This window comes from Leucopleurus acutus (assembly GCF_964270905.1).
Source record: "Leucopleurus acutus genome assembly, chromosome: 9".
Taxonomy (NCBI): domain Eukaryota; kingdom Metazoa; phylum Chordata; class Mammalia; order Artiodactyla; family Delphinidae; genus Leucopleurus; species Leucopleurus acutus.
In genome coordinates, this window is record NC_139144.1 from 17,677,651 (window position 1) to 17,705,250 (window position 27,600).

Below are 27,600 nucleotides of genomic sequence, written 5' to 3' on the forward strand. Positions count from 1 at the left end.
ATCTGAATGCCTTTCAAAATTTTGATTCCTGGGTCCCATTCCAGACTTCTGTATCGGGTCACCCGTTTGACTTGTATCTCTAAAGAACCATCATAAGGTAGTAACAACTTGGATGCAAGCCTTAGATTTCACTGATATAGTGAAGATAATACATATATTTCCTTGTATGTGGAATAGTAATACACATTATTCCTTAATTGTCCCTTCTTTTGACTGTGTTCCTAAACCCGGATAATTGTAAGACTCTTCCATGGAGCTTAAAAAATGTACAAATTTCCAAGCCATACCTGACTGGCTTAGGCAAAAGCACTGATGAAGTATTTTTATTATTAAGACTTTCCATAAGTAGGGCTTTAACACTTACAAAGTGTTCTGAACATTGTCTCACTTGATTTCCATAGCAACTCATAATTGTAATTATGCTCTATATACGAGAAAATTGAGTATATGTCACAAAAGCTTTCATTTGTGGAATGGGCTTGATTACTCTGTTGGTCATGGGTATTCATGCTTTCTTATTTCCTCACAGTAATTTATCATGTCAGTTTGATTTTTTTCTCATATCCATGATTGAGTGGTTCTTACACATCAGCATAAATTACTGCCACGGGTTCTAGGATCCTCTGTTGCTGAAACACTTAAAGTTACAAAAAAACTTTCTGAAAAACATAAATGTGTGTTTGAGACTTAGAAATACAAATTAAAAAGAAGGAAGCAGTCACAATTCCCAAGTGGCTTGTTTGGGGGAGGTTTTGTATATTCCTCATGAAGATACTCCTTCGTACTATGACAAGTAGCAGAACTTGGTTCAGTCAAGCATTTATGAAACACCTGCTCTTTGCACAGTTTATCATTGAAAAGGTATCAGGTAGAATAATAATAGTGCATCCAACATTTATTGAATGTACACTGTGTGCCTGGTTCTCTGCTGATAATTTACGTGGACTGTCTCCTTTGATGCTGGTGATAGCCCTAGTAAGTGAATACCATTATCACTTCATTTTACCAGTGATGAATCAGAGGCCTAGAGAGGTTAAGTGACTTGCCCAAGGTTCCACAGTTCAAAGTGGCAGAGCTCAGATTTTAAAGCCAGGCAGTGTGATCCCAGAGCCCACCGACTTAACCCCTATGCTCTATGAATCCAATGGAGTATACTCAGGAATCGTGAGCTTTTGAGAAAAACAAGTAAACAGCCAGTATCTTTATTTACAGATTAGAACTACATCATGAGAGCACAGAAAAAATGATTCCTTTAGTTAAATCATTCTCATTGGTTAACAGTTGATTTTCCTTACGTAGCCACACCCATCGTTTGCTGGCGTCTGTGCCTTTACAGTTTGAGGGCACAGAGGTGGGAGAGGGCAGTGAAACGTGGGCTTGTGAGGCAGTTTGCGGAGCCTAAATAATCCAGACCACCTCAGCTCCAGTACCGGCTTGCCGTCTGTTAGCTCTGTGACCTCTGGCCAAGCTTTTCAGCCTCTGTTCCTCAGTCTTCTCATTTGCAAATGCGTGCTGACCTCAGAGGTATTGTGAGGATTATGAGTTAATAGGACAGTGTCTGGAGCAAAGGGAGCCTTCAGTAAATGTTTGACTTTGTTACTTATTGCTATATTAAAGGCTTGCTTTGAGGACACTGTTATGGTCTGAAGTTATGTACCTCCTAAGTTTGTATGTTAAAGTCCTAACCCTGGTACACATTAGAATGTGACTTTTTTTTTTTTTTTTTGTGGTATGGTATGCGGGCCTCTCACTGCTGTGGCCTCTCCCGTTGCGGAGCACTGGCTCCGGACGCGCAGGCTCAACGGCCATGGCTCATGGGCCCAGCCGCTCCGCGGCATGTGGGATCTTCCCGGACCAGGGCACGAACCCGTGTCCCCTGCATCGGCAGGCGGACTCTCAACCACTGCGCCACCAGGGAAGCCCAATATGACTGTTTTTGAAGATAGGGCCATTAAAGAGGTAATTAAGGTCAAGTGAAGTCATATTGGTGAGTCCTAATCCAGCATGACTGTTGTCCTTCTAAGAAAAGAGAAAGACACCGGGATGCACACATATACAGAAAAAAGGCCATGTGAGGACCCGAGAAAGCAGCTGTTTGTTTGCAAGGCAAGGAGAGAGGCCTCAGGGGAAACCAAACCTGCCAACACCTTGATCTTGGACTTGTAGCCTCCACAACTGTGAGGAAATAACATTTCTGTTGTGTAAGACACCCAGTCTCTGGTATTTTGTTACGGTGGCCCTAAGGAACTAACGCAGACATCATAAATGGCAGTTTCAGAAGCATCCTGGATGTTATTTTATGTCTGGAATAATGATAGACAAGGTACGTACTTCATTCCTACTCATCAATGCACCTCTGTACCTTGACATAGCCGTTGTTTCTCTAATACTTTTAAGTCCTGTCCAATTTGGCCGTGGTAGAATATTGTAAATGGAGGGGTATCCATACCCACAGAAAGGGACACTGAACGGTAAGTCACAGGAAGAGTCATTGTTGAGGGGGGGCTCCTGTGACGTTTCTCTTAATTTTTGGGTCATTTCCCCCCTCCCCGCTGTATTCATTACTGTGCTCTAGGAATTAAAGCAAAGCTTGGAAAGATATGTATATAATGTCTCTGGTGCAGCTTATAAGTCAAGCCTCTTCGTACACACACACGAAATGAAAAATAAATGGGATGGTTTTTCAAGGCTCACAAACTCAGTTGCCTAAAGGCCATAAAGCATATCTGTACGTCATATCCAGCCTGCCTGTGGTGGTGAGTTTAACAGTTCTAATTAGGTAGTTCTATCCCCTTGCACACACAATGGGTTAGCTTTTCCAAAGGATCAGAATAGACACCTATAAACAAGTTAGTTGGCTTAAGGGAAATACATGGAAAAATGGTACATGTAATTACTAGCTAGCTTTCTAATTTTGTTTTGTTGAAAGGCAGAAGGTATTTGATTTGGTTTTCAGATCATAGGTATGCTTGGAGTTGCTGACGAGGATAGTTGGAAATTGGGCCATGAATCTTGGATAAAACTGTGGCAGCTGAGATGTTCTCTTCGATGTCTATCTCCCTTCCATGTTCCACTCGCTGCCGCCATCAGCCCAGAAATGTGATTTCAAAATACACTCCAGTCTCCTCTCTACCTTATATCTTTTGCACGAAGATATGCCAAAAGAAAATTTTAAAAATAAAGAAATGGTGCTATGAAATCAGTGCTAGGTTCTTAATGACGGCTCCTATTACGACAAAGAGCTCAAAGCAAGGAAGCAAAAAATGTACGTGCCTAAGACCCTGCTGCTTTTACCTTTGAAAAACTCTCATCTTCCAATTGAACGGCACCCGAGCTTATCAGAGGGAGAGCTCTATTTCTTAGTAAACCAAGAGTGCCTGGAGTGTTGAGCAACCTAAGGTTGTCTTTGATCATAAGTGGATTCAGACGTTATGACTTACTAGTCATCTGTTCATCAAGTTGCTGATAATAACTCCATTAAATCTAATCTTCTTGATAATCTGATTTTCTCCTCAGCTTCAAAAATGATCACAAAATATACTAACATCAAGATTGAGTTAACCTGTCCGAACGCTGAGAAATTGAGCCAATTTTAATTTTGATGTGTTACTTAGCCTTTTCAAGAGAAGAATGTCAGTAAAGGCCAAAAATAATAATGTAACTCTGGAAACTTCTATAGGTTCATGATCACAGGCAAGCTGATAGGACTTACCTTTGTGAAATCACAGTTTTTGAAGTTACATCTCTTCAGATCCAAGTTTCATACGTCCGTTAATACTGTTGGCCTTCTATCTCGGCTCCTTTTAAAACATCAACCCAGTTTCTTAGTTAAAGAGGATATTTAATAAAAAAATTTTCTGTCTTGTGGGTATTGCTTTTATTTTTTAAAAACAAAGTTACCTATAAATATAAATCAGTTACCTATAAATATAAATTACATTCACCATATTTTAACAAGTCAATTCAACAAGCCATTGCTTGTTTACTAGGTATTAAATACATATTGCCTTAAGGTGTTTGGCTAGACCTGCATAGCCTTGCAGATAAAATGCACTGGATTTGGTTTTGCCAGTACAGTCAGGGCCACAGTGGTATATACCCCTGACCGTGGGTGTCATGCACATGGTAGTATGGGGCATGGTGCTTCTGAATTTGCAGTGGTTGCTGTGCTGAGTTTAGTTCCTTAGAAATTTATCAATTCATTCTATGCGTTGTATCTCAAATTCAAATCAATGCTTCAAGTACAGTTTCTTTCTTTTGGGCAGGCGTAACTGGGTCTAAGGTAAGCTAACAAAATCGTACCTCTGTGTTGGCTCCTGCAGTCCTAGACATAAGTATTTACCAATATTAATATCTTTTTAGTGTTTCAGAATTCAGTGTACCTAAACAATAAACGACTTGACTCATTAATCTTCAAGTGTTATTCATCATAGTTTGGTGCAACCCTGTTTTTAAGCCCAATGCCCAGATACCGTTTGCCCTAGCTGTAGGACTTTGAGACACTCTTCTTGTGTGTCAGTCTGTGGTAGCTCTTATCAGGAACCAGGCTCACCTTGCAGGAAATCTGTCTGTAACTCTTCCTTGCACTTATTACTAGAGTGCAGTAGGAAACCTTGATGCGGTAGCATTTATAGCTAGTCCTTTGACACTACATAGATTAAATCTTTAAACGTTCAAGAACCAAAGATGTGTCTGGGAGCTGTCCTAGGTGCTGAAGAGAGACTTAAGCAGCGAGAGCTGCCCAGGAGCCAGGCCTATCTGGGAACCGACCCCCTCCTCTGCCCCACCCTCCCCCCAAGACATATAAACAAATAATTAAGTAATTGGTGTTCCTGAAGACCAATCTGATGTAGAACAATTTGGAAACACATTTAATTAGGTATGGAATGTGATTTCTTCCTATTGGGTAACAAAGGTATTTGAAACTTTCCATGGTGGTGTGCCTGTTTCACTCTCTCTCCAGCTATTTAATTAGATTTTAAACTTCAGTCTAGTCCTTAGAGGCAGGTATCATGGAGAGGTGCTCACAGCACTAGGGGAAGAAAGCAACAGCTTCAAGAGACCACTCTGCAAGAGAATAAAGGGATTCTTTGACTAGAGGCAGTGAGTCTCAGACCTTTGTAAGGTTTTAAAACCATGAAGACTTTTTGCTTGCCTATTAATTTAAAAATTTTTTAAATTTCATATTGGAGTATAGCCAGTTAACAATGTTGCAATAGTTTCAGGTGCACAGCAAAGAGACTCGGCCATACATATACATGTATCCATTCTCCCCCAGGGCTCCCCTCCCATCTAAGCTGCCACATAACATTGAGAAGAATTCCCTGTGCTATACAGTAGGTCCTTGTTGATTATCCTTTTTAAATATAGCAGTGTGTACATGTCAATCCCAAACTCCCTAACTATCCCTTCCCTCCCTCCTTCCCCCACTGGTAACCATAAGTTCATTCACTAAGTCTGTGAGTCCATTTCTGTTTTGTAAATACGTTCATTTGTATCATTTCTCCATTTGTATCATTTCTTTTAGATTCCGCATACGGTATTTCTCTTTGTCTGACTTACTTCACTCAGTATGACAATCTCTAGGTCCATCTTGCCTATTCATTTTGGATATCTTCATGATGAAACCCAAAATGACCCTGGCTTGTTTTCCAGACCATCCAGGAAACAGAAGACTGGGGAGACGGTTTCCTTCTCCCCAGCCCTGTGAGGGCGTGACACACAAGGGAGGGGGTGTTTGGGGGTAGCTTTAATGAGGAAGGAGAAGCAAGCCACTCTCTTGGGCTGTGTGGAAAGAAAGCCAGGCCTGGGGGACCGTCTAGGCTTGAGAGGCAGCGGCTCCTGACACTGATAAATGATGCAATTGAAAAAATAAATAAAGAACCTCTGACTAACACCAGGGGCGTGTTATTATACTATATGCCAGGGCAAGGGTTATTGTGGGCAGTGAATCCTTCTTAGATATTTTCCAAAGAGGCGTATTAGTAGGCAATGCAGATAACTTAATTATAATAGACTCACTTGCCCATAAGTCCTGAGGAGAGTGTGACCAAGAGTTGGAATAATAATTTTATACTGTAGAGAATGACATTAAGAAACTGAAGGGAAAATTCTCAAGGTTGTGGAATTTTCAGTCTTTTTTCTGCACACACGCATGCATAATACACAATTCAAGGCTGAAGGACTGAAATGGTAATTTTCAGAGGAATTTGGAACGAACTTTAGATTCAGTGATATGCGAGCAGTGCTATAAGAAGTTATTTCTCATTTAAAACTTACTTGTGATTCACATAGAGTAATGATGTTAAGTAGATTTTATTATGCAATAGGTTTTGTGCAGAACTACTGTGTGGCATATTATAGGTGAAAAATTTCTTTCCAGAGGCTTTTGCTTGATTCAGGCAGAATTTTATATGAAATTCAATATGGTCATTACCGAATGCTTTATGAATTTAATACTCACGGGGAAAATTAAGAATTTTAATAATTGGAAAAGAATAAAGTTATTTAAGTTAGCCTCCAGTTTATCTGGCTAAATTGAACTCATGAATTTAAGCCATTATTATATCATTTGAATTTTCTGTCACTCTTATAATATCTAAACCTTTCTTCTGGGATGCTTATTTTATTTTTTAAAATGTTTATTGTTCCCCTTGGGCTAGATGAATGCAGTGTATAGATTGGAGGCTGAATATTTCCTTCTCTTTCTTGTACTTTTCTTGAAAGAAAAGGCAATGACTTAATTGTGGGCTTAATTTGACATGCTTTATTTCGTAAGTATTTGGGAAAAGAATGCCTTTCCACCCTACTCTTCTGCTGTTTCCAGGTACTCTGAGCAGTCGGGGTAACTCACAACCATCAGTTACTGTGGTTGGCTCTGTATTACTTCCTGAGGGGACAGCATCCCTCTGGGTGAGATGTGAGCCCTGCCTGAGCTAAGTGCTTCTTGCACTTTTCCAGGGAAGGGGCAGGAACGGTAGTAGAGCAGAGTCTTAAAGCAGACATCTGAAAACAGGAGACATCTGTGAAGTTCTGTTTCATATCTATGCAGCTTTTCATTTTACATCCTAACAGGTGGCTTAGTGGTGGTGAAATAATGGTTTCTCCATTTGTCCCCCTCCAATCTCAATAAATTGATATTCCAGCGAGATGTTTTAGGTTTATTTTGTGGCTGTAAGTGTGCTAGACAAATCATTAAGTACCTCTAAGGTCTACACTTACCTATTTTGAAAAACGTGGCCTTAGGGGAGTCAGACCCTCCTCATTACCCCTTTCAGGGCTGGAGGCTTTAGATCGGTCTGGAACTAGATCTGTCTGGGTAAATCACATGTCTGATTTCACATATTATTCTCTCTCAATTATCTGCCGTCTCTTGGGACAAATGATTGTGGCCTGCTGTCCTCTCTCAGTACCATTCTACCTCTTTCAATCACTTGGCCACCACTCAGTCTCCCATTTGTTAAATCACCCACTTTGTCCTTCATCTTTCCAATTTGATTTCCTTTCTGAAATGTTTCTGTAAGTGCCTTTAATGCTCTTCTGCTCAGTAACTCCATTGGCTTGTTGTTGTTAGATTTCAGGCTGCTCTGTCTTTCTGCATTTCTACTCTTGATGGTGAACCATTGTATCAGGCTGTTTAGGGTAGGTCACCAATACCTTGGTGGCTTTTAAGAACAGGTTTGTTTCTTGCTTATGAAAATGTGCACGGTAGCTGCCCATTTCATCTTCCCTTCGCTCTGAGATCCAGGCTGGAGAAGCAACCCCTATCTGGAACATTATGGGGTGCATGGTAGAGGGAAAGGAGATGGTCGGAGTGTGTGACGGCTCTTACATCTTCTGCTCAGAAGTAGCACATGGCTCTTCCACTCACATTTCATTAGCCAAGTCCCACAACCAAGCTTGATGTTGATGGGGCAGGAAGCATAATCCTCCCCCCAAAACAGATCTGGTAGGGAGATGCAGTGTAGATGTGACAATAATAAAATCTCCCCAAACAATGTCTTTTCAGCTTTTTATATACTCAGAATCTTACACAGTATCTGTCCCAAAATGGATAATCAATAGGGGAAAGACTGACTTCTTTTTTCCCCAAATTCTTTTCCTGTTCGTGTTGGGGACCTTGGCCTAATTCTACCTGTTTCTTCTCTGGATCCTTCATATCTTCTACCTGTGCCCAAGTGTTTATCATTAGCATTTTTCTTCATTCTCCTCATTCTTTGCCTACAGTTTTACACTATACTTTGATGTTTTGGAAATCCACTATGGTTAGTTTTTTTTTTTTAATCTAGCTTGTAGTAGTTTGCTTTCACACTGCATTTCTGAATGGCTCAGCAAGGCAAAGGAAACTTAGTTTTGATTTTAAGCCATGCTGAGCCACAAGAAAGGGAGTCAGTTGTTTAGAACTTTGATGATTTCTGTTTTGCCTTTCTGTATAGCACCATTCTGGTTGAAGTTCATATGTGCCAACAAATGAATTAACCCTAAGCTTTCATCTGGTGGTACCTGGATTTACAGAGTTGCAAAAACAGCCTGAGCTTAAGGCAGGTAAAGAAAACCTCACCTGAGCTTTACATAGACTTTATAGAAATAATGTCACTATACCTGCACTATAAGATATAGGAAAATATTCTCTTCCAGAATTTATTTTGGAGTCCAGCATAGTCTTAAACACTTCTTTTCAAAGTTTGTTTGTATTTTTTTTAATATTTATTTTTATTTATTTGGCTGTGCCGGGTCTTAGTTGAGGCATTTGGGATCTGTAGTTGTGGCATGCAGACTCTTCTCAGTTGCGGTATGAGCACTCTTTAGTTGCAGCATGTGGGATCTAGGTCCCTGGCGAGGGATCGAACCTGGGCCCCCTGCATTGGGAGCACGGAGCCTTAGCCACTGGACCACCAGGGAAGTCCCCAGAGTTTAATTGTATTAATCACTATCTATTTTTAAATGTGGTGGGCATTTTGGCTTTGCGTTGTGTTTGGATGGTGTTTCAGAGTTAAGTATAATCTGCTTTGCAATGCAATTTTTCGTATAGGTATTTTAGTTCCTCTACTAGATTATAATTTATTGAAAGCCTTTTTTTTTAAGAGTTTAGTTTTCTTTTTTTTAATTAATTTATTTATTTTTGGCTGCATCGGGTCTTAGTTGGAGCACGCGGGATCTTTCATTGTGGCGTGCAGGCTTCTTTCTAGTTGTGGCCTGCGGGTTTTCCCTTCTCTAGTTGTGGCACACAGGCTCCAGGGCACGTGGGCTCTGTCGTTTGTGGCACGCAGGCTCTCTAGTGGAGGCGCGCAAGCTCAGTAGTTGTGGCGTGCAGGCTTAGTTGCCCCGCAGCATGTGAGATCTTAGTTCCCTGACCAGGGATCGAACCTGCATCCCCTGCATTACAGGGTGGATTCTTTACCACTGGACCACCAGGGAAGTCCTTGAAGGACATAAGTGTTTTTTTGCCTTCATCCCCTCTCCCTTTTTGGTAAATACTACAAATGCTTGTTGAATGTGACTATTATAGTTGCTATATTAGTGGGTGTATTATTAACTGTCAAGTTAGAGTTATAAAACAGTTGCTATAGTATTAATCTTCAAGGTGGAGTCATTCTGTATGCTAGCTCTCTTCACTTTTGTTAAATGATTATGCAATTAAAATGCATATATTTTTAATGTGTTCAGTTGCAGTATCATAGACAACACTGTAGGTGCCAGCTGTATGCCCCTAGCACCTACCTTTTCTGAGCCCACTAGACTGACTTGCAGCTTCCAGCATCAGAGCTCTTTGCCCGAGGGCTTTCTGTGGTTCCTGAGACCTATCTGTCCCTACATGGACATAATGGAGAATTAATGTCCCCCAGAAGCAGCCTTCAGCCAATGATTGGCAGGAGTTGATGCATAAATGCCCCAGCTCCCTTGCCCCTCAGTTAGGATGTCTATAGGGTGTTTGAGTCTGTCTCCCAGAGTTCCCCAGCAGGGTTAAGGCGGGGCTGCCCCCTGCAGAAGCTTGCTTGCTAATGCACCCTGCGTTGGCTCTCTTTCCTTACCTGCTTCACTTCTCCACGCTACCATCAACATTTCCTGGGGGAACTCCGGACTAAAATCTAATCCTACTCTCAGAGTCTCAGAGTTTCTAAGTGTGATCCAAACCAAAACAAATGTTCATGGGCCAACATTTACAATTGAACAATTTCTCTAATTTGGTGATGTCCAATAGAAACACAAAGCAAACCACATTCATAATTTAAAATTTTCTAATGTATTTTAAAAAGTGAAAGATGCTGTACACCTGAAACTAACACAGTATTATAAATCAACTATACTTTAATTTTTTTTATTTTTTTCGGTACGCGGGCCTCTCACTGTTGTGGCCTCTCCCGTTGCGGAGCACAGGCTCCGGACATGCAGGCTCAGCGGCCATGGCTTACGGGCCCAGCCGCTCCGCGGCATGTGCCATCTTCCAGGACCAGGGCATGAACCCGCGTCCCTTGCATCGGCAGGCGGACTCTCAACCACTGCGCCATCAGGGAAGCCCTATACTTTAATTTTTAAAAAACGAAAAGAAAGAGATGAAATGAGTCAATATAGTTTATCTAACTCAGTATATCCAAAATATTGTATTAATATACAGTCAGTGTAGAATATATTAATGAGATATATATGTTTTTGGGCACTAAATCTCTGTCCACTTGGGGCTAGTAGCTACCATATTAAACAGTGAACAGTGGTGATCAGTTTCCAACCATTGTAACCTACATGTCAAAATTTAGAGACTTAGTAGCTCTTGAATGTATTGAACTGCTGTATGGTGGGTCACAGTTTCTAAGCAAAGTCTTACTTGCCTTCTCCTTTTCTTTTCTTTCTTTAAAAAATATTTAATTTTTTTTGGCTGTGCCGGGTCTTAGTTGCGGCATGCATGCGGGATCTAGTTACCCGACCAGGGATCGAACCCGGGCCCCCTACATTGGGAGTGTGGAGTCTTACCCACTGGATCACCAGGGAAGTCCCTCTCCTTTCCCTTTTTAGGCTGAGTAAAATCTTTGTAAATATCTTGTTTAGTCTTGGGCGTCTTGTTTAGTCTGTGTCCACATATTTATGTTCTTTCAAGAATGAGCTCCTGGCGAAAATAACTCGAGACTTATTGCTTTGTACATGTTTGCATGCAAGATACAGACAAGATGCTTAGCATCTCTGTGTTTGTGTGTTTTCAGGCAGAGGGTACCAGACTTCAGCGAGAACTCCGAGGATATTTAGCAGCTATCAAAGGTAATGTGTATGAGTTGTTTACTGCATGTTACCAAGCACGGGTTGTTCTTGGAATTCAAGAGTAACAAGATTGTTAATTATACAGCCATTTGGCTTTCTGGCAGGATGGGTACTCGAGCACAGGTGTTCCATTCCACCCACTCCCCAATTCCCATTGAAATGATAATCAGAATATACAAGGAACAAATGTGTCTGCCCTTATGCTGGAAACTAGGAATAAGTGCCTCCCACATCCTACAGCTTTCCAGGAAGAGTTGTTAGATAGAGTGAGCTTGAGACCTTGCAGCTGATTTCATCCCAAGGGAGAGTATGTCCCAAGAGCTGGATGCTCACAGACTTACACACAAGCCTTCTAGCTGGAGGGGGCAAGGGATGGTAGCAGGGTTAGCAGGAAGCATGGCCCTGGACTGCATGTGACTTGTGGGGACCGGCTGCACCTGCAGCCCTGCCACTGTAGGGGGACAGAGAGGCTCTGGCGTTGGTTTCTAGTCTCGGGATATTCAAGGCAAAGAAATGAGGCTGGTGACGGAGGGCAGGGAGAGTGATCGGGGTGTGTGCTGCATCTCTGCCGGCCGGCCGCTGTCCAGCCCCCTGCACTGAGTCCGATCCAAGTGCAGCCACGGATGTGGTGGATGATAAGGCAGATTTTGAGATTAGTGGGGAGAGATTTGTGGGGTGGGACTAGTATTTTATTTTATTTTTTTAAAATTGGTATTGATATATAGTTGATTTACAATGTGTTAGTTTCAGGGGTACAGCAATGTGATATATATATAAATATATATACTTTATATATAATATATATAAATATATATATAAATATACTTTTTTTAGATTCTTTTCCATTATAGGTTATTATAAGATATTGAGTATAGTTCCCTGTGCTATACAGTAGGTCCTATTTTATATATAGTAGTGTGTGTATTTTAATCCCAAACTCCTAATTTATCCCTCCCCGACCCTTTTCCCCTTTGGTAACCATAAGTTTGTCTTCTATGTCTATGAGTCTATTTCTGTTTTGTAAATAAATTCATTGGTATCATTTTATAAGCGATATCATATGAAATTCTCTGTCTGACTTACTTCACTTAGTATGATAATCTCTAAGTCCATCCATGTTGCTGCAAATGGTGTTATTTCATTCTTTTTTGTGGCTGAGTAATATTCCATTGTGTGACTCTTTGAGCGAATACTTTGATCATTTCAGACATCTTCTTTTCATTTTTTATTTTATTTTGTAGAGCAGAGAAAGGTTTATTTCAAGGGCCAAGCAAGGAGAACAGGCATCTTGTGCTCAAAAACCTCAAACTCCTCAACCATCTTCTTTTATTTTGTCCTTTTCTCTCATTGTTGAACCCAGAACTGACTGTCTTAAATTCAGCAAGCATGTGGGTGAGTCTAGAGTGTTGCAGCTTTCAGTTTAACAAAAAATTTCCCTCTTTGATTCATTGGCATTAAGTTTATGTGTCTTTTATTTTTAATGGCAGCGCTATGGTTTTTCTCTCCTCTCCTTCTATCCAGCCCCTTTTCATATCCCCTAGTGACAAAGACCAGGACACCAACTCGGTCAGGTCTCACCTTCCAGCTGTGAGGGAGAGTCTGGAGCCAAAGAGGCGCTTCTCCAAGTCACCAGCCAAAGACTCCACCTTGTTCTGTCCCCAACCCTGAGCTGTCTCCACGGCAAATCCACACTTTACCCTCCATGTTTTGAAGGAGGGGCAGAGGGAGTCTGGAAAAGACTTTGTGATACTTTGTATCACCATGTTGCACTGGGAAACTTTTTATCTTTCCTGTTATTAATAACCATATTTTTGTAACATACCAAATTGTACCTTAACGAAAATTCTGAAAATACCCATAGACTTAAGAACGCTAAGCTTTCTGAGAGTTCTGACTTAAAACTGTATGTATAAGCTTTTAGTAATATTAGAAAAAGAACAACTTCTTGTTTCTTTTGAAAATTTTTAGGCCACTTAAAGCCCTTTCAGCGATGCCTGAAAATCCTATAGATTTTGCTTCTATCTGCTTTCCCCCCGCCAGATGCTTTATTTCTAGTATTTAAAGTCATTTGGTATTAGTTGTTTTAGAACTCTTTAGTTTTATAGGTAAGTATTCTAGGTGTCCCATACATTTACGGTTTCATGCCATTTAGCAAGTGACAGCACACATAATAGGACATATTATTATTGGTGTTTTTAGACTAGAACACCTTGTTGATTTTTTTCAAGACCCAGCATGTATCTTTATCCTGAAAATACTAGAAAATGCACACTGTAATCAGAATCAGGACTACAGGTGCAAAGAGCAATTGTGCCTGCCCAGGTTTTCCTTAAACAATTAGCAAGTATTCAAGATTTTTCCTCTCACTTTGAAAAGTAGGGAAAGGAGGAAGAGACTCCTCACCTACCTCTCTCTAACAGGAGTTGTTTTTCTCCAATGCTAGGCATGCAAGAGGCTTCCATGAAGCTCACCGAGTCGCTGCATGAAGTCTATGAGCCCGACTGGTATGGGCGCGAAGACGTGAAAATGGTTGGCGAGGTGAGAGCTGGTCACAGCACGTGAGAGGCCCCAGGGTGACTTCTGTGAGGTTCCCACCATGTCCTGCTCACTCAGCCTATCCCCTGACCCCTTCTCACCACTTCATGGCCCTAATCATGAAGGGGCACCGTGTACCCAGAAGGCACTGTGCAGTTCCACCATCCAGATCAACCCAAACTTGCAGTGAGGAGTGAACATGGCAATAAAGCCACTTGGGTAGAAAGCTGTGGCTTAAAGATTGGTTTTGTTCAACATAAGAGTAGCACTTGTCTGTCCTTTACTACACTTCTTAGCCCATTCCAGTAGGAGAACTGGCTCATGGCCTGATTTTATGTACTGCACCTTCTTCCCCATCCCTCCTTGAAAGCAGGCACGGGATCTGGGAAGAGCATCCCATTCACTTTACCACTAGATGGTCCCTTCGCTGGTCTGCAGGGCTGAGGACAGGGCCTGCTAATAGGAATTTAACTAATGAAAGGCTTCGTTCTTAGACATGTCTTAACACCTGAAATGCACCGTCTAGCTCAAGGAAGTGAGAAAGTGGTCATTGTTGCTTTGAAGAAGGCGGAATGGGATGTGACATCAGATGAGTTCTTTAATCTTCTTGGGCTTTAGTTTCCTTATCGGCGAAGTGAGAATAATAATTGTATCTCCTAAAAACACAGTTAAAGTCGAGTGTATTCACATCCTCGACCTAGTGTACAGTGTGTGTGATTATTACTGACTTTAGGAAGCCTGCAGTCGGGTTTTCTCACGTCCAAGCTCTTTGTTAAAACAAAGAATGGTTGGTCATCATGCCCACTTCATGGGAGCTCGTTGCTTCTCATGAGGCAAGGGAGAGTTAAGACATATGGCCGCCACAACTCAGGGAAGGGTCTGGTACATGACATGCCGATCATCTATGCAGCCTTTGGAAAGATGGGTTAACATCTTTCCTGGGCTGCTTCCCCAAAATTCTGACATCCCCACAGTTATGACTATGATAGAAACTGAGATCTATTTATGAAGAAAGCTCATTGTGAGCTCTGTTACCTCTTTCGAAAACTTTCAGTATGTGAATTAGGCAAAACTAGCCTCCACACACCATTTTCCAATGCAGTTTTGAGGAATGGCATCTTCTCACATTTCTTAAATATAAAGACACTGTGTTTCAATAGCGTGTTGTTAAAGGCTTAACTCATTTTGTAAATTTCCAATTAGAGGTGTATAATTAAAAATTCATTGTGAAAAGAAGAATTTTTAAGGGAATGGTTAGAAACTTGTGTGAATGGCTTTTCAGAACACCACGTTACAATTCCGTGTGTGGCAAATGCCACTGTTGACCTTGATTCCTAAGGAAACAGCTGCTGTCCTACCTTGATCCTTGTGGCTGCCAGGATTTGGGGAATCTTTCAATGGTGAAGCACCTGACACTGCATGTCCAGGGGGTCTGCTCAGATCATAAGATAAGCCTCTTTGTACGGTGGACTTAAATTTTTTTGTTTGCATAAAATTCTTTTTTTAAAATTAATTAATTAATTTATTTATTTATTCAGTTGCGCCGGGTCTTAGATACAGCAGGCGGGCTCCTTAGTTGCAGCACATGGGCTCCTTAGTTGTGACATGCGAACTCTTAGTCGTGGCTTGCATGTGAGATCTAGTTCCCCGACCTGGGATTGAACCCGGGCCCCCTGCATTGGGAGCACGGAGTCTTATCCACTGCACCACCAGGGAAGTCCCTGTTTGCATAAAATTCTTAATGAGGATCTATGACAATTAGAATTGGGTTTTAATGTGTGAAAAAGAGAAGCAAATCAACCATTAAAAAGTGGTTTTCAACAAGAGAGAAGCTTCTCTCCCATTACCGACCTTGGAGGTTGGCAGCCCAGGTGTGGTATGGAGGACCCACGAGCATCAGGGGCCTGTCTTTGCATCCCTGCTGCCACCTCCACGTTCAAGATGACTCTGAGCTCTGGCTATCAGCTCTCATTTTTGTCTTCCAGTCAGCAAGAAGGAGGAGGCTCCTTTTAGGGCCACTTCCTGCAAGTCCATCCCATTGGCAGAATTTAGTCTCATGGCTACACTTGGCTGCAGTGGAGGCCGGGAAGTATGGTCTGTATCCTAGGCAGCCGTGTGCCCGGCTAAAACTGGACGTTCTATTGCTAAGAAAAAAGAAAGGGTAGACATTGTCAGGAGATGCCAGATGTAGTAATGGGAGGAATATGGAATGACGTTCTTGCGCATGTGCCTGGGATTCTGTGAAGCAAGTTTATGTTGTCAACGCACATACTTGGAGAAATTGAAACTCAGGAACGTTCAGTTTTCCAAAGTCACACAGCTAGGATATGAACTCTGTTCTGGTGAGGCAGCCTGGTGTCATCGACAGATCATGGGCTTCAAATTCAAGGGTCGAAACCAGAGTCTGTCATATACCAGCTGCATGACCTTAGCCAAACCATGTAACATCTCTGGATTTCAGCATCATCTTCTGTATAATGCCAACAATGAGACTTTCTTCATAAGGCTATTGTGAGAATTAAATCACACACACACACAGAGACACATACAGCTTTTAACCCAAGGCCTTGACAGTAATAGGAGTAACAATAATAATAATATCTAATACTCATTGTGTTCATGACAATTGATATTCCATAAATGGTAGGGCCCTTCCCAGTATGACTAAATTTTCTGCTCTCCATGTGGAGGCTTCAGCTGCGGTTTGTTGTTTTTCTGGAGTGGTTTCTAATTTCATGGATTGCTTCAGAAGCAAACTGTCCTGGTGGAATTCTTCACAGACTCCTAGCCCCAAAGTCCATTTATAGGAATCGGGGGACCTTTTGAAGTTTCTACATTCTTTAGTAATTCGGAATCAGAAACACATTTTTAAATGAGCTGAGCCCTTAGGTAGCCTATGTTATAAATTAGAACTGGTAGCCAAATTACTGTATTCTTAAATAATCCACACTTTTCTAGCATTTACTAGCCAGGGAAGTAGAACTTATTTAATTTTATAGTTTCAGGTTTTTTAGAAGTTGGTGAAAGTGATCCAATTAAAATAATTCTGCAGTTGTCTCTTTATTTCTCTTTTTCTCTCAGAAGTGTGATGTGCTGTGGGAAGACTTCCATCAAAAACTAGTGGATGGGTCCTTGCTGACACTGGACACCTATCTGGGCCAATTTCCTGACATAAAGGTATTTTATTCTGTGTCTATAAAGGGAAGAATTGAATGGTCCCATGTTCTTATTAAAACATGGGCAAGAGATAAGTAGAATTAAAAGTCCTCAAGCTGACATCAAAAACAGTTGGTAACTTTTCATTTATTTAAGCATGAGATTTTTATCCTGTTCCTAACAGTTTAAAATGAAATATAGTTCCAGAAATCACATTTCCCCCTTTAATGAACTGCTTCAGCTTTTATTTCTCTACAGAAGTCTTTTTAATCCTATAGATATAAAATCATAAATCAGAGATACCAAAAAATTCCAGTCTTCTTTATGTTCAAACCTTTGGTTATATGGCATTTGGCAAAAATTTCCGTTAGAATAAACAAAGGTCATGAGGAAAGGAGAAACTTCATTGCACATGTGAGAGCAAAATCTGATCTTTTCCTTACTGTATATTTTGTGTATGTTCATAGTACACCTGCATATTTTTTCTCTCCTTGAAATTTTCAGGTTCACATTGAATTCTTAAGATGTAAGCATTTCAAATACATTTGCATCTGGATCTAAAAATATCTTGTCTAAAACATTTGTCTTATTCGACACTTGGATTCATTGAAAGGAAAATATACAAGTGAAGGATTGAATATCACAGATTTGAAATTGACCCTTAAGGTATAGATGGTCTTTAAACCATCAGGGCTGTATATAGCAAATGGTAGCATTAATAGATCTGTTCCCTAGTTGTTCTCCCAGCTCAAAGAGGACTGCTAGGTAAGACAGCCATGTGCTGCCCTTCCTGTAGAGCAAGGAGGCCATGAACCAGTGTCCATGGGCATTTTCAGTATCTTGCTAGGTGACCTCTGATGTGAAGTTCCATTTTTACCTGGCCTTCTTTATAGCCATTGCCAGACACCAGGAAACTATCTGCAATAATGTGCACCGCCCTTGGCCATGAAACATAGTGAAGCTTCTTGGCCAAAACTATACTCCTATCAATGACGTTAGTTTCCTCAGTCCCACACAGAATGCCTAATGCTAGATGGCCAACACCTGAAGTGTGTTTTGGGACACCAGAGGCACCAGACAAAAACCTAAGTGGATCAGACTGGACATATTAGCCTTGTTGGCAAGATGTCCCAGAGAACAAATCCAAATGACGAATTCTAGGTGATGTTATCATAATAGGCAGCAGAATGCTTTACCGGGTCATTGTATAGCTACATCTTAATTTGGAAAGGTATTAAGTCAGTTTTAAAAATTTTCTGAGAAATTAAACAATTTTCTAAAAAGTTAAAATTCTGTACACAGGGAATGTGTTTTGAGATATCTTCAGATAATTTGATAGGCATTGACATTTTGCCTTGGAATTTGCAGCGTTTGTGGAGCAAACAGTCTCAGAATTATTATCACGCTTTAGCATACTGTTTATTGCATGGTAATTCAGTCTCCATAAAAATCAATTCCTAATAAATTAGGTAAAAGAAACGTTTGTCTTCCTACTTGAAAATTTCAAAGAACGTCGCAACTTGTCTAAATTAGTCATATAATATTTGATAGTACAACTTAGATAAGCAAATAAAGGCTGTGATTGACTACAGAAGAATACATTTGAAAAGTTGTTGAGCTTCAGGAACAAAAACTTAGTATCATCAAAAATGTGTGAAGGATCTGTTTGTTATTTGTTATGATACTGCCCAGCAATAGCTATTTGGAAATTGACCATTCTCTCTAGGAGCGTAGAATTTCAGAAGACATACAGAAGTACCTTTGTTGAAACAGAGAGATTAAAATAAACTCATGATGGATTATGTTGGTTAGTCTTTTCAGTTTGTTGAAACACTCAGTGGAACTTTTATTCTATTTTTTAATTAATTAATTAATTAATTAAATTTTGGGTGCATTGGGTCTGCGTTGCTGAGTGCAGGCTTCTCGTTGCAGTGGCTTCTCTTTGTTGTGGAGCACAGGCTCTAGGCACATGGGCTTCAGTAGTTGTGGCACGTGGGCTTAGTAGTTGTTGTGAAAGGGCTTAGCTGCTCCGCGGCATATGGGATCTTCCCAGACCAGGGCTCGAACCCATGGCCCCTGCATTGGCAGGTGGATTCTTAACCATTGCGCCACCAGGGAAGTCCTTTTATTCTGTTTAAGCAGTTCTTTTCCTGTGGTCCATGGTGTCCATGGTTGAGGTCACACACAATGATGATCCTCCAGTTACTGAAACATCTTACATGAGAGATTTGGAATCATGTTATCTAGCTGGATTCCCTGAAGATAAACGAAATATGGTTTTACCTGCATCGTGGAAAGAGCCTACATAATCTCTCTCTCTGTTTCTCTGAAGTCACATTTCGAATATTAGAGCATACACATAGGGTTTCAACCAAGATAGACAATTGTGAAACCATTTCATATGGTGAACAGTGAAGGAAATAGCAGTGTTTAACTTGGAAAGGAAACAACCTGGGGTTGGAGAGCAGTTGGGATAGCTGTTTCTAATAGTTGAAAGACTTCTTCTGTGAACATACACAGATGTTGTGCCTTTTACTCAATGGACGGAAGTTAGACGTGGATACAGACTCTGTCACTTCATAAAGTGAGTGCTGAGAGATTATGTAGTGAATGGGTTATTGATGAAAAGGAGGATTAATGATTAAAAATACAGTGGAGCATTTTCAAAGCCTGGAACACAGTTGACTTCCTGGACTCATTCACATCAACAGGGTGTGCATGGTGAGGCAAATTTCCAAATATTTACTGCAGCCCATCAGCAAGGGCTATGCAGTACCATTCATGAGGGAATGGTGTTTGACTTTTCCAGCTGTGATTGGCAGGGCACCTGGTGTTACAGTTTTTGTTGTGCAGCACTGATATCTAAAATCAATGTTGGAATGAGAGCCAGCTTGTCCCCAACCTACACAGGCTTACAGCTGTTAGCAGTTATTGTAAAATGAAGTTTAGATTTTATTTTAGCAGCTGTGCATGACCCATTAAGCATATATTTACAGCAGTGGGCCAAAATGAATTCCAAATTGGGGTTATTGTTGAAATTTTTAAAATTTAGTAAATTATTTTCTTTACTGCACACGGTCAATGAATAGTGGGGAATCTGAAGAACTTTTAATTGAACAGTTTAATTGAGACTTCCCTTGTGGTCCAGTGGTAAAGAATCCACCTCCCAATGCAGGGAACCCAAGTTCAATCCCTGGTCGGGGAACTAAGATCCCACAGCTCCAGAGCCACGTGCCCGAGCACCACAACTAGAGAGAGGAAACCCACACGCCACAACTAGAGAGAAGCCCAAGCTCTACAACCAAGACCCAACACAGCCAAAAATAATAAAAATAAATAAATAACTAAAATAAGTAAATATTTAAAAGCCATTTAATTAAACGATTTACGATTAAGCTAGTAATTTTATTTAATAAAATTTACTATTGGATGATTAAATAAGAAGCGTATCATTTTCCATGTGAACGCTATAGTGTATTAACTCTACCCTTTCTTAGGAGATGTGGTTCTTTTTTCAGGTTTCCCAAATATCAGGTAGGTAAGGCAATAAGATTGATGTGTTTTGCCAACACAAAAATACATGCATCAAAGTAAGTGATGGCCTTCAAAATGTCACTTCTACCATGGTAAGCTGTACTCCGTAATTAACTTGTCAGTTACACAAGAAAATGCCTCACATTATTTACTTCACTTCTTGTTTTTGAACAAAAAATAAGATGATCCAGTGCACTGTTCCCAGGCTTGGAAGTAATTGAATTTTGCCTCTTTTCGAAAATCAAGTTTATCTTCAAAGCATCAAGATTTGCTTTTTTGGAAGATACTAAAGGACAACCTCCCCACCCCCGACCAAGTCCACAAAGCAGAGCTTTGTAAAAGTTTCCACAGAGTTACACAGGGCCACTACCTCAAGGGGCGGTGCTCCTTGGAAGGTAACAGATATCTGCTGAAAGTAATGAGCTTTGTCACCTTGTTAGCACCTTTCTCTCTACCCTGCTGGGCTAATTCATCACATATTTTGAGTGAACGTGGTATGTCAGCCATCCTTCCACTGATGCCAGTCGGAAGTGGTCGGTGCAGAGGATAAAGTGAAAGGGATTGGAAGCAGCTAAATGAGTGTAACTGCCCCGCCCTACCTGTCATCACCCCTGAAGGGGGTGTAGAGGAGTAGCACAGAGTGACAGATGGTAGCTGGATGACAGAGTCTGTCAGAGACACCTGGGAAGTGCTAGAAAGAGTACTAACCAAGCATCAGGAGCAGGGACTGAGTGAGACAGGTGAGGGCACGAGGGTTCAAAGTCCTACGTGGACTGCTGACCCTGCACTAACATTACCCCAAGAGTGAGAGCCTCCTTAAACATTGTGCCCTAGGTGTCTCACTGGAGTCACCCTACTCTTGGCACTGGTCCCGGGGCTGATACCTAATTCATCTTTCACCACAGACTTTCTGAGTAATTCTGGACAAGTTACAGGTTAATCTCATGCAACTTCAAATTCCCTACCTGTAAAATGGGAAAATCCCTGAAACACCCATACTGGGCATTGCTGTGAGGACCCAGAGGACTATGTTTTGTAAACGATAAACATTTATATTATTGTTGTTTTTCTTCTTCCTAACCTATGAAATTTAAAGTTTTTTAAGGATCCTCTTCTGCAGTTCTCAGTATTAGGCTAGCTGGGCACAACTAGACCCCTGGGGATTTTTTTAAAAAGGACAGATGCCTGGACTTTGCCTCAGACTAACTAGATCAGAATCTCTTAGTCTGGGGCTCAGGAATCAGTATATTTTACACTACTTGCTTATTAGTTGTTCCTCTTTAACTTAATTTTTAGTGGTTGCCCTACAGTTTGCAATGTACATCTTTAACTTGTCTAACTTCAGGTAACGTTGCCGCACTTTATGTACAGTCTGAGAACCTTATAGCAGTGTATTTCCAGCTCCTCCCTCCATTCCCTGTGCTCTTATTGTCACATATTTTCCCTATACATAGGTTATAAAGCCCACGATCTATTGTTTCTGCTTTTCTCTAGTTCAGTGACCTTTTCAAGCAATTCAAAGTAAAAAACCAAAATCTTGTCTATTTACCTTAATTTTTACCATTTCTGGTACTCATTTCTTTGTACAGCTCCTGTTGGTATTAAAATTCATATATGGCAATGAGTTCCCCCAGCTTTTGTTTGTCTTTTAAAAAACGTGTATTTCACCTTTACTTTTGGAAGGTATTTTCACTGGGAATAGAATTCTAAAAATCTCTCTTGATTTTTTATTTTTCAATGCTTAAGAGATGCTACTCCATTGTATTCTGGCCTGCACAGTTTCTGAAGACTGTGCAATTCTTACCTTTGTACTTATTTTTTTTCTTTATTCTTGATTTGAAGCAGTTTGGTTTTGGTGTAGCTGTCTGTGTCTTGTTTGGTATTTATCCCTCTTGGGATTCTATGAAGGTCTTGGATGTGTACTTTGATGTCTTCCTTATTTTATAAAATTCCCAGCCATTATCACTTCAAATATTTCTCTGCCTCTCCCTCTCCTCTCTTTGAGACTCCAGTTACACGATGTTAGACTGTTTGATATTGTATTGGTCTTGTATGCTTGATTCTGTTTTTTTTTAACTTTTGCTTACTCAGTGGCAGTTTCTTTAGTGATTTTTAAAAATTAATTAAGTTTTAGTTTTGCCTTCATTGGGTCTTCATTGCTGGGTGTGGGCTTTCTCTATTTGTGGCGAGCGGGGCTACTCTTCGTTGTGGTGCGTGGGCTTCTCATTGTGGTCACTTCTCTTGTTGTGGAGCACAGGCTCTAGGTGTGCAGGCTTCAGTAGTAGTGGCACGCAGCATCAGTAGTTGTGGCTCACAGGCTCTAGAGCGCAGGCTCAGTAGTTGTGGCGCAAGGGCTTAGTTGCTCCACGGCATGTGGGATCCTCCCGGACCAGGGCTCGAACACGTGTCCCCTGCATTGGCAGGAGGTTTCTTAACCACTGTGCCACCAGGGCAGTCCCTCTCTTTGTGTTTTAATGAGAAAATTTTCTCTTCATTTCATTTATCTTGAACTGTACTGTTTCTTTCCTCAGCTGTTTTAAGTCTAATGAAGAAATTTCTCCTCTCTGATAAATTTTATCATTTCCATTTGATTTCCATTTAGCTGAATTTCCATGTATCTGTTGACATTCCCTATCTGTTTATGTATTTTGTCTACCTTTTCCAGCTAGATACTTTAACATATTAGTCATAGTTATTTTAAAATTACTGACTGTGGCGGTCCAGTGGTTAAGACTCTGTACTTCCACTGCAGGGGGCACAGGTTCAATCCCTGGTTGGGGAGCTAAGACCCCGCATGCTGCATGGGTGCAGCCCCCCCAAAAAAATACTAGTACTTCCAACATTTGGGTCATGTCTGGTTCTGTTGCTTGCTCTGTCTTTTCTCATGGGCCATTTTTCTTTTTTTTAAGGTGTGTGTTTCAGAATTTTTGATTGAATGCCAGACATCGTGTATAGAATAGTGAAGACTGGAGTACTGTTTATGCCTGGAAATGGGCGTGCCTTTTTGTCAAGCCAGTAGTGGGACAGTTCAAATTACTCTGCTTGCACCTTGAGCTGGACTTGTGTTTTGTTGTTGCTATTGTTACTTTCAGTGCCCTGTCGCTTTCAAATTCCTCTAGAATTGGGCTGCTAATACCTTGCACATATAGTCTAACATCTATAAAATTTTCAGGCTCTTGGGTTGAAGTCTAGTTTTTGCCTCTACTTTGACCCACATTGGTTGGGCCCTTGGATGCCAGAGAGTTTTTCTCCGTGTTCCTGCCTCCCTCAGATTTCAGGTGTCCTTGTGTGCCAGTGTTTCAGAGGGGATCTCTCTCCATACACTTGGCCTTTCTCCAGTGGTAGGCAGCTGTTTCTTGTTATTCAGTGCTGGGCTTGGAGTTGAGGCAAGGCTGTTTTATGTTATATTTTCCTGGCCTGTCTTAGGCAAAGTCGGCCTCGTATCTGTGGTTGAGCTTGAACAGGAGTTTTCTGACCCTGCCAAAGTGGGATCAGACCTCTTCTTGTTATACGAATCAGATCTTGGGCCCAAGAGGGTTTTATGTTCCTCCCCTATGGGTTGAGATTTTTTTCTCCCACTCTTCTGTGTGTTACAATTATTTTTGAATATATCTAGGGGCCCAAGGGATTTCTATCCATCACTGGGGCCAGATTGATTTTGCTTCTACCTTTCCCCCAGAATCAGTGGATCTCTGCCTGGTCTCTGTGGACCAGAGGATCTGTTGTTTCCTCCTCAAGTGGCTTAAGGCTTTTGCTTTGTAAAGAGAAAAATGTCCAAGGGAATGGGCAGAGCTTTGTCTTTCTACCCCCATAGCCATCAGAGATCATCTCATTCTCACTTGCACTGCAAGGAAGTGTCTTGTCCCCAGACTTTCTCATAGCATCCAATGGAGGCCCAAGAGCTTGCCCATAAGTGCAACTTCCCTTTGTGTCTTGGACACCCAGCTATTCCAAACTGACACATTAGCCCACAATAGACCTTAAACAATGTGTTAAAATTTTAGCTGACTACTTCTTGTCCACTTGTATGGTGGCCACAGCTTTTACCTGCCAAAGGTGAAAGAGTTGGTATGTCTCGTCTCTCCTTGAAGAGACTCATCCCTCTTTGGAATTGAGATTCCTTTATTGCCATATGACTTCATGTGTGTGATACAATCAAGACAATTTATGCTTTTATAAATTATCCAGATTTTTTTCTTGCTAGTGTGACCGTAACGTTGTTTGCAGCTCTCTATATCCTAACTGGAAACAAAAGTCTCTAGAAATCAATATATTTTAAAATCTCCTCAGATGATTTGAATGAACAAAAGGATTGACAAACACTTCTAGGCAGAAGGGTTTCTTAGGAAGTAAATCTGATTTATAGAACTGCTGTTAGTGTGAGTGCTATGAGAATTATAAAACCAAATCCTAATATAGTCTTGTACTATCTTCAGAATGGAACATTTAAAGATCTAGAGTAGAGACTAACAGAGAGTATAGGTTTAGGTGCTTCCCTCAACCAGTTCTGGAATTTCTCTGGTCTTTGCAAATTCTGCCTTCACCTCCTTACGATTGTCCTAATTATTTTCAGAAGGGAGGCCTTTACCTAATGGTTTTCACACAAAGGAGCGGAGGCTGTAGTCTGTTTTCCAGGGGTCATTTGTCTAGTGAAATTCTGGTTCACCTCGATCTCCGATCAAGGTCCCCAGCTACTGCGGACAAGGAAGGCATTTCGGCAGTCAAGAAGAGAGTCTGGGACCGCGTCTCTTTCTTAGCGCATATGTTTCCCTGTTGGCAGAACCGCATCGCAAAGCGCAGCAGGAAACTGGTGGACTATGACAGTGCCCGCCACCACCTGGAGGCTTTGCAGAGCTCCAAGAGGAAGGACGAGAGTCGCATCTCTAAGGTAGGGGCCGATCCCACTGTTGTCACCACTCTCCATGTTCTGTGACCTATCGCAACTTTGCTTTTGAAAATGAAATCTTCCCTTTCTCATGGAGATGGGAATCAGGACAGAATTGAAACTGAAGTACGGTGCTTGTGGGCTGCTGTTCATAATTTTCAAGTAACATTAAGGGTTTTCAGGTCACAGTAGAGTTCACATGGGTGACACTGACTCACATTTTCATCATCATAAACGTTCGCCCCCAACAGTACTGCCTGATCAAAGAAAGTAACGCGTCCTTACATTCTTTCTTTGGTCGTGCTCCATACTTGATGCCAGAAGGCAGATTCAACTAGGAAATCGAGTGTGAAATTCTCAGACATAAGTTGTGCTTGAGCGTACAGATGTGTACTACAATTGCACGACGTTCTTTTTCTTTTAGAAAACCCATTTCCGGAGCGTTTACCATGTATGTCAGTCATCGGCTGACAGCTCATGGGAGACGCCTGCTGACTTCTCACTTGGCCTCCAGTCTTGCCTTCCCCCATCTGCACACACACAGCTGCCTGGATGGCCTTTCTGCAGCACATATCTAGATAGAGTTTCTCCACTGCTTAAGTCTTTTAACGGCTCCCACTGCCTGTAGAAAAAAAAATTCTAGATTCCTTACCATGGCCCATGTGACCTTCGCAACTTGGTTCTGACTCACCTCTCCGTCCTTGTCAACTTTCAAGTCTTCTTTCCCCTCCTTTCCTCCCTCTACACATGTCCTAAGCTGGAGCCTCTGTGACCTACAATACCAGCTGCTGAGCAGCTGTGATAAGAGCTGCCCTTCACGCGAGGCCCCTGAGGTGCCAGGCACCATGTTCAACACTTCATTTACATCCTCTTTCTTCAATACTCACAACACCTGTGAGGTGGGCATTGCTATGTGCATTTTACGGATTTGAGGTGCACAAAGGTGGAGCAGTCTGATAAGTCCGCATGGTTAGTGAGCTAGCATCCCCAGTCCAGCAGCTCCACCTTTTATGTATTGCAGTCCATTCTCTATCCCCTTTGTTAGCAAACATTTGCTCATGCTTCAAGATGTGATATCAAGTTAAAACATCACCTGCCCTATGGAACCTTGTCTATTCCTTGCACCATCTTCCTTAATAGCATGCTCCGTAACAGCTTATAAGCCCTTTCTTGTAGTGTAATTACTTAGACTTCCCACTAGACAGGGAATTTCTTGGAGAAGCATCCGTGTCCAGCATCCCAAGCAGAGCAGTGTATGTGACAGGCTGTTAATGCATTTTTGTAGCGTGAATGACTCTGTAAGAGATGCAAGAGCAACCATTGTAATGAATCACGTTTTCCTTTTGAAATAAGATTCAGTATTTCACTTTTTTTAAAATTAATTAATTTATTTATTTTTGGCTGCATTGGGTCTTCGTTGCTGCACGCGGGCTTTCTCTAGTTGCGGCGAGCAGGGGCTACTCTTTGTTGCAGTGCGTGAGCTTCTCATTGTGGTGGCTTCTCTTGTTGCAGAGCACGGACTTGGGTACTCAGGCTTCAGTAGCTGTGGCACGTGGGCTCAGTAGTTGTGGCTCGTGGGCTCTAGAGCACAGGCTCAGTAGTTGTGGCTCGCGGGCTCTACAGCGCAGGCTCAGCAGTTGTGGTGCATGGGCTTAGTTGCTCCGCAGCATGTGGGATCTTCCCGGGCCAGGAATCAAACCCGTGTCCTCTGCATTGGCAGGTGGATTCTTTACCACTGCGCCACCAGGGAAGTCCCCAGTATTTCACTTTTATTGAAAAAAATCTTGTGGATTTTTACCAGATTCTCTGCTTCCCAAAATGTTTCCGGGATGCCATAAAGCTATTCCTATTTTATATTAAGCGATGTTGTGTCTAGAAATGGCTGTGTCTATGTGATATTTCTTAGTGTAAACATGTTATGTGTCACTTCTAGGCAGAAGAGGAATTTCAGAAAGCACAGAAAGTGTTTGAAGAGTTTAACGTTGACTTACAAGAAGAGTTACCATCATTATGGTCAAGGTAAAGATGTTTCTGTACAGGTTATAGAAGTTCACGAACAGAGAATATTCCTTATCTTGTCTTATTCCGTGTGATGCTTCCGCACTGTGCAATAGAAGTGTTCAGTAATCTGTAATTTCCAATATGGTAGCTACTTGCCACACATGGCTAGCTGTTGAGCACTTGGAATATGGCTAATGTGACCGGGGAACTGAATTTTAAATTAAAATGATTTCTCTTTA

The 27,600-nt window shown here is 41.4% G+C and overlaps 1 protein-coding gene across 3 annotated transcripts in view; it reads left to right on the plus strand.

Annotated features, from left to right (window-relative positions):
• The window catches only part of AMPH (amphiphysin), a gene marked incomplete at its 3' end in the record, with an annotated part of 190,513 nt that overhangs the window by 96,606 nt on the left and 66,307 nt on the right, over positions 1 to 27,600 (plus strand). For all 3 annotated transcript variants that reach the window (XM_082846729.1, XM_082846730.1, XM_082846731.1), the window contains exons 3-7: positions 11,200 to 11,250; positions 13,694 to 13,788; positions 16,867 to 16,962; positions 25,256 to 25,363; positions 27,294 to 27,379. In XM_082846729.1, the coding sequence (XP_082702855.1) occupies positions 11,200 to 11,250; positions 13,694 to 13,788; positions 16,867 to 16,962; positions 25,256 to 25,363; positions 27,294 to 27,379 (436 nt within the window). The remainder of the gene's footprint in view (positions 1 to 11,199; positions 11,251 to 13,693; positions 13,789 to 16,866; positions 16,963 to 25,255; positions 25,364 to 27,293; positions 27,380 to 27,600) is intronic.